Source organism: Chlorocebus sabaeus, chromosome 20 (assembly GCF_047675955.1).
Source record: "Chlorocebus sabaeus isolate Y175 chromosome 20, mChlSab1.0.hap1, whole genome shotgun sequence".
NCBI classification, from domain to species: domain Eukaryota; kingdom Metazoa; phylum Chordata; class Mammalia; order Primates; family Cercopithecidae; genus Chlorocebus; species Chlorocebus sabaeus.
In genome coordinates, this window is record NC_132923.1 from 72,436,062 (window position 1) to 72,448,493 (window position 12,432).

The window sequence follows — 12,432 nt, forward strand, 5'->3', positions numbered from 1 at the left end:
TGATTCCAAATTGCTTTATGACACACTTGGATTTTCTCCTGCTAATAATTCCTCCTTCCTGTCCATGACTGGCAGGCTTCTTCCACACTGCAGTAATGTGGGACAGCTAATTATCTACCAATCCACCTTGCTATTCCATACTTGGCGACTTTTATCTGCACAGGACAGCTGCACTCTCTGCGTTTGAAGTAAAATGTCAGTCTCTGCTAATGCAACAAGACTTACATCACTAATGATGTCTCCACACTTTGAAGAAACAACTCAAAGCCTAATTAAAAATTCAGATTCATTTTCACTGGTTTGCCGATTTTCACTGTCCTTCCACCAGGGCCTTGAATATCTTTAAAAATACTCCATGCAAAAATAAAATAAAATAAAAATCCAAGGGGAAGCAAGAAAAAAAAAAAAAAGGGCTGCCGTTTTGGGCTTTGACTGCATCTTTATAATAACTGTTATGGTTGGAAGAGAACCAAGACATTATCATGTACAAGATAAGAATTTACTCCCCTGGCTTCCCCTCTACAATTACAATAAAGCATACTATTTCCAGAGAAATATGGACCATAAGCTACTTTTTACATTCCCTGCTCTGGTATTTAGGTGTTGGAACTTTTCAAACGGTAATTAACTCGGAAATCATTTGACTGTGTACATCTGAAGTACAAAAAGCTACCTTTGAACTCAGAAAAAAAGAGGGCAAGGTAAAGAAACATTTAAACGACATTTAGTTTGTTTCATCATCACATTAAATGAACCATTCCTCCAAAGTAGTAATCCTATTGCAATTTTCACAAAAAAAAAAAAAAAGGAGAGAGAGAAAGAAACAACTTCATATCCCCTTAATGACTAGGGAGAGAGAGGTAGGTCACAAAATCCAATTTCTAAATAGAACTTTACCTGAAAATTACAGGTAGAATTTTCTTCTGCGGCTTTTACATAAACAAACACAAAACAAAGTCATTCCTCCTCTAAAGTATTTTTTAAATAACTTACCTTTTCAGAAAAAAAAAAAAAATGCTTCAATGGTACTGGTTCACAATGATAGTTATTGACCAGTTAAGTTTGCACTTAAAAAAATCCAACAACATTCTAGTAAGTCTAAGAATTTTTTAACTTTCTTCACTGACTCACTGACTTCTAGGTATTTAGCAACTTAAAAATCTAGTCAGCTGTCAAATTAGACCATCAGCTTTAAGTTCGCAGCCATTAAATCATTAAGCCAAACTTGCTTTTCAGAAGAGGAATGTATACTACTATGTCAAGTTTCCTTTTCCATTCTAAGAGAAAAATGGGGGGAAAGGTGGGCTCCCACAGTATAATATTATGAAAAGGGTCAAAAAATGAGAGACTACAAACATGAGTTCTAAATCTATCACTTACTACTGGTATGATCTCCAGAGAGCCACTTCCTCGCTGGGTCTCAGTTTCTGTAAAATGAACATTTGTAAAACAAGCGGGGCAGATTTGACTATCTCTCTGGTCCATCCCTGTTCTCATAGCAGCCAGTGATCTGTAGATCTGAGAGGTCAGGGAGAAATGGCAGGTCTGCTAAGCCTGGATTTGCACAACTCCACAGGAGGGACCACACTGGGCAGCCAGCCTGTCTTTGGACCAGAAGCAGGGAGTCCACCTTGCAGGATCAAACTAAACTTGGGGAGGCAGAACCCAGAAATGTAGCAGGCCTTGGCAACTGGTGACTGCTGAACAGTGTCTGAGTCTGAAGTCACTTTGGCTGAGTTTTCTAGGTTCTAAGCTTTCTCCAGATTTTTGTTTCTTCTCCTCAGAGCACCTTGCCTCCAAATACAAAGAACTTAGGCACAAGCAGCAGCTAGTTCCCAACTTAAACATTGATAAGCTACTGCCAGCCATACTGAAATAGAGGGGAGAACCTATTTAAGAAGTAGGCATGCAAAGAGAGAAAAACAGCGTACTGGCCACATGCTTTGAGCCCTAATCCAGTCCTGCCCAAAGATCTACCCCAGACACTTCAATTGCATAGGGCAGTAGCTTCCTTTCTTGCCAGTGTGAGTTGAGTGTTCTGCTGCCTGCCATGTAACAAGTCTTTACTGACATGAAGGATCCAAGAAACACCCCCCAGCTTGACCTCTGCCTATTTCTCCCACCTCTGTTTATGCCCTTTCTTCCCACTAGTTCTCTAAACTCCAAAACCATAATGCCATCTTTCCACTCATCAAAGGTGCTATGCTTTTCCTCAAAAATGAGCCTTTTGGGAAGTCCACTCTGACTAACCAACTCCTACTTCATTCCACTTTCTCAGGGAGGCCTGCCAGAATCCCTCTGTGCCCTTAAATAGGTTAACATCCCTGACACTTTCTCCAAGCATCCCGAAACTCCTCTCATAACATTCATTACATCAGAAATTAACTGATAGGTAGGTATCTCAAACCTAACATGGTGCCTGGCACCAAGTAAACCTTCATCTTGTTGAAGTCATTATGATGACAACAAGTTCATCTCTCAAAGCAATCCATTCTAGAATTCTTCTATCAGAAAGTTCTTCTTTGTATCACAAAGAAATCAGCCTCCCCATAACCAGCACACAAGCCCTGCGTTTTCTTTCTGGAATCCGCTGAATAATCCTAACCTAGACACTGCAAATTGGTGGCCTCTGGCCCTATCCAGCCTGCAGACATGTTTGGTTTGGCCCACATGGTGTGTGTGTGTTTTTGTTTGTTTGTTTGTTTGTTTTTGTTTTTTAAACTGAATTCGTTGCCAAAAATTTAAAGATATCTTATGGAAAAAACAGACACCCAGTTTCTCATAAAAAACAAAGTCATGTGACAACATTGGACCCACATGGCTACTGGGCAACAGAGTAGCTGAGTGGTCCTGCCCCCCTTCAGCCTTGGCACATGCCCTCCAGCTTGCAACATCCAACACTACTCCCTGCTTACCTACACCTGGTCCACTTCATTCGTTTTGTCTAACTGACCTCTAGAAACACGAATTCGATATAGCAACCCTGGGTGTACTCAGGGTTCCCATATTTTAGCATTTATTTCTATATTGTCTTGAGCCATGCAAGTTGGTTTAGCCTCTCTGGATATGACAGAGCTCTGCGGTCTTAGGGCGAGGCACTGGATGTCCTATTACTCTCAGCCTCCGTGTAATGAGGAACCCAGTGAATATTTGCTGACAGACTGATCAGAAGATACCGTATATTAGTCCAGCTCTTCCTCTTCAATCTGCCTGTCTTCTCTCCCAGTTACAGCTATCTTGCTTGGTCCTTTTCTGACTCTTGTGTCTTCTGGAAGAGGCAGAGAACAGGGACAAGCAGTAGATGTGGTTCATGTTGCAGCAGTCCAGTGTGTGTGCCTAGGCTACATGCCAGCCTTTAAGAAAAACAAGGACCTTCCCAGTCTTGTGGGGAAATCCAGGCATGAAATCGAGGGCCAGACAGCACAATTAGGGATAGACCTAGAGGAGCTTCCCCAAAGAAGCTTGGCATTACATCGGGAAGGCTGGGGAATTTGCTGGGCAAAGGTATTAGCTAATTTGCAAAAATCTAGGAGACTCAGCAACGGTTTCATTCAGGCACATCATTGTTAAAAAGTGTAGCCTAAACAACCTCCAAAATATTTATATCTATTTGTCAATGGTAAATTTTATATACTAGTATACCAATATATTATATATATTATAAAACATTACAAATATATAAATTAAATAAGGATACAATAAAAATGTCATAGATGAAATTATGTGATATCCGGAATTTGCTTCAAAATAATCTGGGGGAAGAGCAAGTGGAGGCAGAGGTAGAAATGAAACCAGCTTGACCATCAGTTAATAACTGTCTAAGCTGGGTGAGAGGTATGTGGATATTCATATACTATTTTGTTTACCTTTGTATATGTTTTTAAATCTTTGTAGTTTAAAAGTAAAGAAATAACTATGACTAGCCAAGTCTAGCATTTTCTTCAGAAAGCCTCAAACATGGTTTTGCACCACATCCAAAGGTCTGTGAACCATATCTTAAAAACCTGGGGGCAGAGGATTGACCATATTGAAATCTGCAGGTCTAAAAATTAGATTTCAGTTTCCTTCAGGCTCAGGAGCTACATGTTTACTACCTTCCAGGTTCTGCGCCCTGGTGCTAAATGAACTGCTCTCACATATATATTTCTGTTTATTGACTGCTCCTACCTGAAGCCCTGAGCTAGACACTTGGTTATCCTTTAAAGTATATTTCCCGCCATCAGCTATATGAAATGCAAAGACATTGAAGTTCAGAGTGATATAATAACATGCCAGAAGTTACACAGTTAATAACCAACTGGCTGAGTCAAAATTCTTGTCCCTGTTGTCCCTTCATATTTTGACTTTCAATAAATTCTTACTCCAAGGTCCAAGCATACCTAAAATAAATCCCACTCCATCTAATACCAAAATTCCAGAGTTCTGCAAGGTTCCTGTCTGCAAGTCCACTTAAGCTCAAGGAAGGAACTCCTCAAGCAGCAACCAGAAATAGCACCAACATGTTACAAAGTGTAAAACCATCTCCACTCCCTCCCCCAAGCCCTTCCAGACTCAAGTACTATTGGCAGGAAAAACATAATAAGCACAAGGAATAAGGCCAGCTAAGATAGGCATTAGTGAGAAGGAAGTTGAGGAAGTACTAAGCACAACAGAGACAGTTTATCAGAAGTCATTCAACATGCTTTTTCTTGGGCTAATTCCTGACAAGTTCAACTCAGAGTCATCCGTCTGTCAATGGTCAGTTTTCTTCTATTCTAAATATCCATTTTCAAAAGAAAGCAACACAGCAGTTTTTCCACTAAGGCTTATATGGTACACAAGGCATAGAATCAAACCACATTATTTGCATATACAGGTGATTTTTCTTCGAAAATGTTCTATATTGCATAATTTACACATTCAAATCATTCTAAACCAGCCCTGTCCTATCATGATGCATGTGATTTAGAGGAAATTACACATCTTACCAAACATGACTGCAAACCAGCTTGCAGTTACAATAGAGCCAGCAAGATGTTTATGTCCAATAACCACAGAAGCTCTAGGATAATGGCCAAAGAAATGAAACATGGGAGCCATACGAAGGGGCACAGGAGTCAGAATCCTGTTCAGGTATTCAAGATACACCAGCTACCTTGTCCAGTGTCACCAAAGGAATCAGAAACATCTGATGAACTACTGATTTGGCTACCCTTCATGTGTGAAGCAGCAGCAGCAACAGCTGCTCCTGCTTTTAGGACTGGCCTGTGTATGTGGACATTTCACTGAAAAGGACAATGGAGAAGTAGCTAACTTCTTTGACTTCACCAAAGGGGCTTGGGCAAGGCTCCTCTATGCTCCCACAATATCCTGTTTCTCTCTGTACCACTGTACTAACCTACTGCAGTATAACGCCTCTATGCCTCTCGCTAACCACCTGTATCATAATGCCTCTTTTTGTGTCTATTTCCATCATTGGTTGAGAGATTAAGTGCATGGGCCAGGCTTTAGTCACCTTTGACTGCCAGTTTAATCTAACCCAAGACCCTTCATAGAGCAGAAGCTCCCCAAAAGTTTGTTGGATATATGCGAAAATGAATAATGCAGGACAGACACAGTAGCTCACACCTGTAATTCCAGTACTTTGGGAAGCCAAGGTGGGAGGATCACTCGAGGCCAGCAGTTCAAGACTAGCCTGGCCAACACAGTGAAACTCCATACCTACAAAAAATAACAAAATTAGCAGGGTGTGGTGCTATGCGCGTGTAGTCTCAGCTACTCAGGAGGATTGCTTGAGCCTAGGAGTTTGAGGTTACAGTGAACTATGATCACATCACTGCACTCCAGCCTGGGTAACACAGCAAAGATCCTGTCTCTTAAAAAAAAAAAAAAAAAGGAATAATGAATTTAGTGCATTGCTGTTTTACTGCATACAAAGAAGGGTTGCTCTTTACTTCCAGCTGTAGTCACTATTTACAACATTGCTTTATATCTTTGACACTTCTGCCCCAGATGAGCCCTTCAGTTCCTGAACACGCCTCTGTTCTAGCTGCTGCTTTTTCTTCAATTGGAGTTGAAGCTCCAGTTCTTGCTTCTGGTATTTCTTCTGCCCTGACTGGAAGAAACACTGCTCCTCCCTCCCTCCCAGGCCCTATCCAGCAGCTGTCTGACCAACCTGCTGCTCTGTCTGCCAAGTTCATAGTAAGCGTGCCCAGCCCGGCAGAGTTGGGCTAACTTTAAGGCAGGCGCACTGGCCATGTGCCAGGCCCTTGCTGTTAGGAAGCCTGTATTGTCCTATAATGTTAAATGGGCCTTATAAGTGCCTGGCGAAATGGCTCCCAGAGCCAGATATGCCTTCTAACAAGCAGGCATTGTTATTTAGCTGGTTTACCTGTGCAATCTTATCTCCTCCTCCAGAATGTAAACTCCTTAAGGAGTTGTGCTGGAATATGTCCTTGTAAAAAATCCCCTGAATACCCAGCATAGAGCTCCATGCTCAGTAAGCTTTCAATAATTATTTCTCCATTTGAGAACAACCACATGATCCATCAATATTTCTCCGTCCCAGCTTAACATTAACAGATGCCTTTACATGCACTATTTCCTTTAAGTTCACAGAGCAAATCTTGAGGAAGAATCACCATCCTCAATTTTACAGATAAAAATCACCCATCTTGCAAATGGCAGAGCTGGAATCCAGGTCTCTACCTACCCAATGTGGGGCTCTTTCCACTCCAAGATACTGCTTGATAAAAACTTGTTGCACGAATAAATAGGCAAAAACACGTCTCCCTGGACACAGCCACTTACTGCTCCCAGACCTCAACGCCACCATGGTTCCTCTGCACCAGACCAGTGAGGAGATGATGATTAGGTTTTTGACTTTTATTCGTGATGTATGATGTCTGCTGCCAGGGGAACAGTATTCAGTGACAGCTTTCCCAGAGCACTGGCTAAATTCGTTGGCACAACTTATTTAAAGATTTTTTTAAAACAGTTTGTCCATTATTGAAAAGGAACAACAAAAATCATGAGTAGGCAGCCCCCACTGGAGAATTTTCCAAGAAAATCTTCAAGACAGATGCTTTTCAAACTGTCTTCTCTATCAGCAAGTGCAAAAACTACGTCATGGGAAACTATGGTGCTGAAAGAAGGCTAGGTTTCTGTTTTTGTAAAATTACCCCCTTGCAACTCCTTATAAGCAGTAAGTGCTGCCACTCGAAATACTGCAAAACAGCAGGCCTGGTTTGAGGGCTACTTTGTAATTTCTCAAACTTTAAAATTGTCTTTCAAGAATTTCAGCAGCAAAAGCCATATAAAAGTCTGAACACTGACTTTTTACATATAAAGAGACCTATAGAACGTTTCTCATAAAGTGAGATGCTGTCCTGAAAGGCCTGTACTATGCTCAGAACACCAAGGTCAAATGAAAGGAGTCAATCCCTTAAGCAAGGGAAGACATTCTTTTCCAAAGAGACACAACTGTCCCCCCTCCACCCACACCCCGATCATCTTCATAGGAAGTCAGACCCTAAAGCCTACGTGAGGCTTCCCTCTGAAAAACAGATTAGCTCCACATCTAGAAAATCCAACATGCTGCAGGGAGGGCTATATAACCTACGCTTTAGGTAACTAAACCCACATAATTTCAGACCCACTGAACAAATCCCAAAGGTTTACAGATGAGAATGTGGGGCTCAAAATCTTTGTTCTAAGGTCAGAAATCTAACCTGCATTCGACTTTTTTTTTTAATCAGTCTAACTAAATTAAAAAGAGACACTTTCTGCAATTTTCCCAGACAGAAGCAAGTGGCAGATCAATGTACAGCTCAAGAAGTAGAATTTAAATACAGTATGTGTGTCTCCTTTCAAAAAAGGAGCGAAGCCACTTCACATTTTGCCAGACAAAACCCTGTCCACAGGAGGTCCATTTCCACAATGAGGTTGCAAAGGTGTTAGAAAGAGGCCAGTTGGGAGGAGATAAAGGGCCATTTGGGCACAAACCCCCCACCGATCAGAGCTTTTTTTCGAAGTGTCTCTTTTTCAACAGGGAAGCCTTTTAAAACTACATTTGCTTAGGATCCCTACCTGAATGACAATGTGTTGGGATCCAATTTCACCTTTTGTCAAGGACTGGGTGAGAAACAGTAAACGGCTGTCAGCATCTTAGAAAAAGCCAGTCCTTAGCTTACAAGGAAAAGGCATGGGGCAGGGGGGTAGGGGAGAATCCTAAGATTTCTTGTCCGGCCCTAGTGATGGAGTGAAGGTGGCAAATGCCTACAAATCCTACAGGCAGAGTCCATAACTCCAATATATTAAGTCTCCTTTATTAAAAGAGGTGCCTCAATGCAAAACTACAATTCTGTTTGTGCTCTGAATGGAAATATTCACCACTATTTTTTTTAATCCTAGCTTTCCATCTTTTCTAAAAGTCACTTCACTCCTAAGAACTCAGCAATAATCAGAAATCAGAAAATGCATATGGACAAAATTGCAACTGAATCTGAACCTGAAAGATCGGCATAGTTGAATGATGCATCTTAAAAGCTTATCTATTATTATGCAAATCAAGAAAACCCAACTCCATTGCACTTCAGGGCCGGGTGTCTGCAAATAAATGCAAAATTACCTTTCAAAATCCATACACTCTTCAGTCCTCAATGTCACCCTTAAAAATAATCCCAGTGGTCTTTCCCTACAGTAGAAAAGGTCTGTGGAACTTGCCTCAGGAAAATTGTAACCTCGTGGGTTACAATTACACTGGTGTGGGGAAGTGGAAAGAAGGAGGAAGAAGGAAAAAGAAAAGAAGGAGGAGGAGAACAAGAAAGAGGAAGTAGAAGGTAGAAAAAAAGAGAAGAAGAGGATGAGGAAGAAGAAGAAAGAAGTAAGAAACCTAAATCCCAAAAGTGACTTAAACACCTCTCCCGGTGGGAGGTGGAAGGAGTGGTCACAGTAGGATGGAAATCAGAAACCTATTCCAAGAACGCATTCTTGGAAACTTCGATCTTTCGAAGACCACATTCATCCCCATGATTGTTAGAATGTATAAGAGAATGGTGTTAATTTATCTAAGAATGTTATAGCAAAGGTTTCAGGCTGGGAATGTCATCTCAACCTCTCCTAATCTAGTGGGCCTTTATGGCCAAGTGGATTAAAATAACAGCGGGGAAGAATCTCCAGGTGGTTGGTGTTCAGCAATTTTTACTACTGTTGGTCGTGAGTAACATCATCAGGATTCCTTACTAGCTGCGGGCAGTTTTTCTGTTACTCCCCCTTCCTCTCCCGAGGAGGACGGACATGATAAACAATTTGGAGAAATGGGAACCTTATTCACTTTGCTCCCTTTCTCCTCGACCCAAAAAGGCACACACGAAACAAAAATCATACAGCAGACAACACGCAAACCACAGCAGGATATGCGGAAAGCAACAAAAAGAGTCCCCCAGCAGGATTAGAGTCGGGAGTCTACCGGGAATCTACCAGGCCAGCCCCTCCCCCCATGCTCCCGGGCGGGGAAAGGAGCGCGGAGCCCTCTCCGAGGGCCGCTCTCTGCCGGGACCTAGGTGTCCCCGGGGCAGCTGCGTACGCTGCGGCGCCTTCCCTCCCAGCGCCCATCGGTGCGCCTCGGTCGGGGGGACGCGAGGACGCAGTCAAGGGGGTAGGGTGGGGAGTTCGGAAAATCGTCCGAGCCAGACGGGGCTGGCTGCTCTGGGATGGGGACACAAAGAGGGAGGGGAGTTTGCAGGGGTGGCAAGGTGAAAACAAGCCTGCATGGGAAATGGGTGCAAATTAGAAAAGAGGTGCGAGGAAACTGAAGAATCCTTGACGAGATGAAGGAGCTGGTACTCAGAAGAGGGGAGCTGTGCAGGGTCAAGTGGGTTCCGTGCAAAGGGCAGGGGATTCTGCAGAAGAGAAGGGCAGGGGTAGACGAGTGCATGGAAGAAGAGTTGGTGTATTGTCAGGGGGTCTGTACAGAGGACAGAGGGGTCCGACGGGAAGCCAGGCTCTGTGCATGCAAGGAGCCGATGCACACAGTCCAGGGGACTTGTACCGGGGAGTGGGATGGGGCTTTGCGCAAAGGAGAAAGGCGGGATGTCTGGCGAGCTCGGGGGCCACTTACCTGCATGGTGACGACCCCCAGCTCCTCGACCGCCAGCCTGCGCATCTGGCTCGCCAGCACTTGCGCCTCGTCCAGGATGGAGAAATCGGCTTCGGCCCCGGCGCCCAGAAGCCAGCACGCGACCAGGCAGAGCAGCCAGAGGGGCGGCCGCAGCGCCCGGGCCCCGGCCGTCTCCTCTTCCTCCGGCTGGCGGGCCATGCTGCCTCCCCCAACTCCCTGCCGACGGGCTCCGGGCGCCAGGAAGCGGGCCGCGGGAGGTGCGCCCAGGGCCCGCTCGGCGCACCCCGCAAAACTTTCTTCCTCTGCTGCAGGCTCGGCTCCGCGTCGCGGTGGCGGCGGCTCCCAAACTTAGGAGGCGCCCGGCTACAGCGCGGGAGCGCGGGCGGCCACCATCGCAGGGCTCCGCGGCGGTGGGGGGAGGAGGCGGCCGCCCGAGCGGTCCCCAGAGCCCGGCGCCCACACGGCCCCCGCGGCGCAGAGGGCGTCTCCGAGAGCCGGGGCGCCCGCAGGCCGGGGTGCGCGGGCCCCGGGGCTGACAGTCGGAATCGGAGTCGGAGTCGGAGCCCGAGCCGAGCCGCGGGGCTCTCGCTTCCTGCGAGTCCCGGCGCAGCTAGCAGGCAGCGGCGAGGGCGGGCGGCGGCCCGGGGGAGGAGGAGCGGCGGCCGGGCTGCGAGGCTGGGGCAGCCACCCGAGCGAGGAGGGAAAGGGAAGGCTTCACAAACCCACACAACTGAAAGAAAGAAAGCAAGCCGTGGGGAAAGGGAGGCGTCTGGTGCCACCACGCTGCGCTCCGGCTCTGTGCACTTCCCGGCTGGGCCGCCGCGGTGGCTGTGGAGATTTATGGAACTAGCGAGAGAGGCGGGGAAATTCCCCCGGTTGCCCCTCCTCTCTCTCCCTGGCTCCCGCCTCAGAACCTGCCCCCTGGGACGCCGGGGGCCGGGGACCAGCCTCTCTCTCTGCTCGGGGACCGGCCCAGCCCGGGCAGGGGAGCCCACGGACCTTCCCGTGGCTGGAGAGGTAGACCCCCGCCAGCGTTCCCCGCCTCCGTCCGCGCCAGGGAGCCCACCCGGCCCAGGTTCCACCCATCGAAAAGTCCTTTTAAGTTCTAGGACGCTGGCTGTCTGCCTGGCAGCGGTTGGGGAAGAAGGGGACTGCCATGTGTAGGTCCACTCCCTCTCCTCGATGTTATTCATCACAATGACTAGCCAGCGTTCCACCCTCAGATTTCTGTTGGAACCAGCCACCGTGTGCCCGGCACCGGGCTCTGGGGTGTGCACATTATCATAATCTCCTCCACATGCCATAGGAGATACATATCTTTATCCCAATTTTTTAGGTAACAAAGACTGAGGTTTAGAGAGGTGGAATAAATTGCCAAAGGTCACTCAGGGGATAAGAAACAAATCCAGAGTTTAAGCACAAGTCTTACTCCAAGGCTCTTGCTCCTAAACAAGACACAGTTCTCTCTGTCTCTCTTTGGAAATGAACCATCTGATCCCATCAAAAACAAGAAAAAGAAAAAAGGAGAAAGAAAGAAAAAGAACGACTGAACCGGAGTCCACCGCGCACACACCTGTTCTGCCTAGCATGGAGAGGCAAGGGTAACCTTCCTGTTTGTCCCTGCCTCCTGGCTCAGGCTCGGTGAGAAATCACCTGTTGGAAGCACCTGGAAAAAGTCAACCGGGTGTGTGTGGAGAACAGCCACTCTCCCTTCCAAGCCCTGTGTGGTTGCTGCTTGCAGGTTCCTGGAGAACAGAGCCAACACTGGCAAGTTAAAGGACTAGTCCAGGATTACCTAGCAGAGGTGGTAGCAGGATTAGAACCTGGATTTTGGGCTCTTTTCATTTTACAGAAAAACCTTCTGTTTTACATCTTTGACTATATTGTATTTAAAAACTCATCTTCTCTTGTAAGCTCTCCCTGGCCCATTTTTACCTCATTGTGATCACTTCTCTATTCTCAACTCCCCTGCTAATTTTTGTATTTTTAATAGAGACAGGGTTTCACCATGTTGGGCAGGCTGCTTTCGAACTCCTGACCTCAGGTGATCCACCTGCCTCAGCCTCCCAAAGTGCTGGGATTACAGGTATGAGCCACTGTGCCTGGCCTGTGATGTTTATTTTACGTACTAAGGTAAGCATGTTGAGTGTGGGGACCAATCCCTTCACCTCCACATCATCCACACAAGCACATAGTAGTACTGGAAAATTTATTCTTGAGTTAATAATGGGATTAAAAACCTACCTGTGTGTCTTCTATTCCTGGAGTTGAGCTGACATTTGTTAGAAAGATGATCCTTTAACTTCTGTTTTGTTAAATTGTTGTACCTTTGA

General features: G+C 45.8%; 1 protein-coding gene across 1 annotated transcript in view; it reads right to left on the reverse strand.

Annotated features, from left to right (window-relative positions):
- CACHD1 (cache domain containing 1) overlaps window positions 1-10,912 on the reverse strand; it is a 225,505-nt gene extending 214,593 nt beyond the window's left edge. Inside the window, exon 1 of the mRNA XM_007978455.3 lies at window positions 10,100-10,912. Coding sequence (XP_007976646.1) covers window positions 10,100-10,297 — 198 coding nt within the window. The 5' untranslated portion in view covers window positions 10,298-10,912. The remainder of the gene's footprint in view (window positions 1-10,099) is intronic.
- Window positions 10,913-12,432: the final 1,520 nt, after the last annotated feature.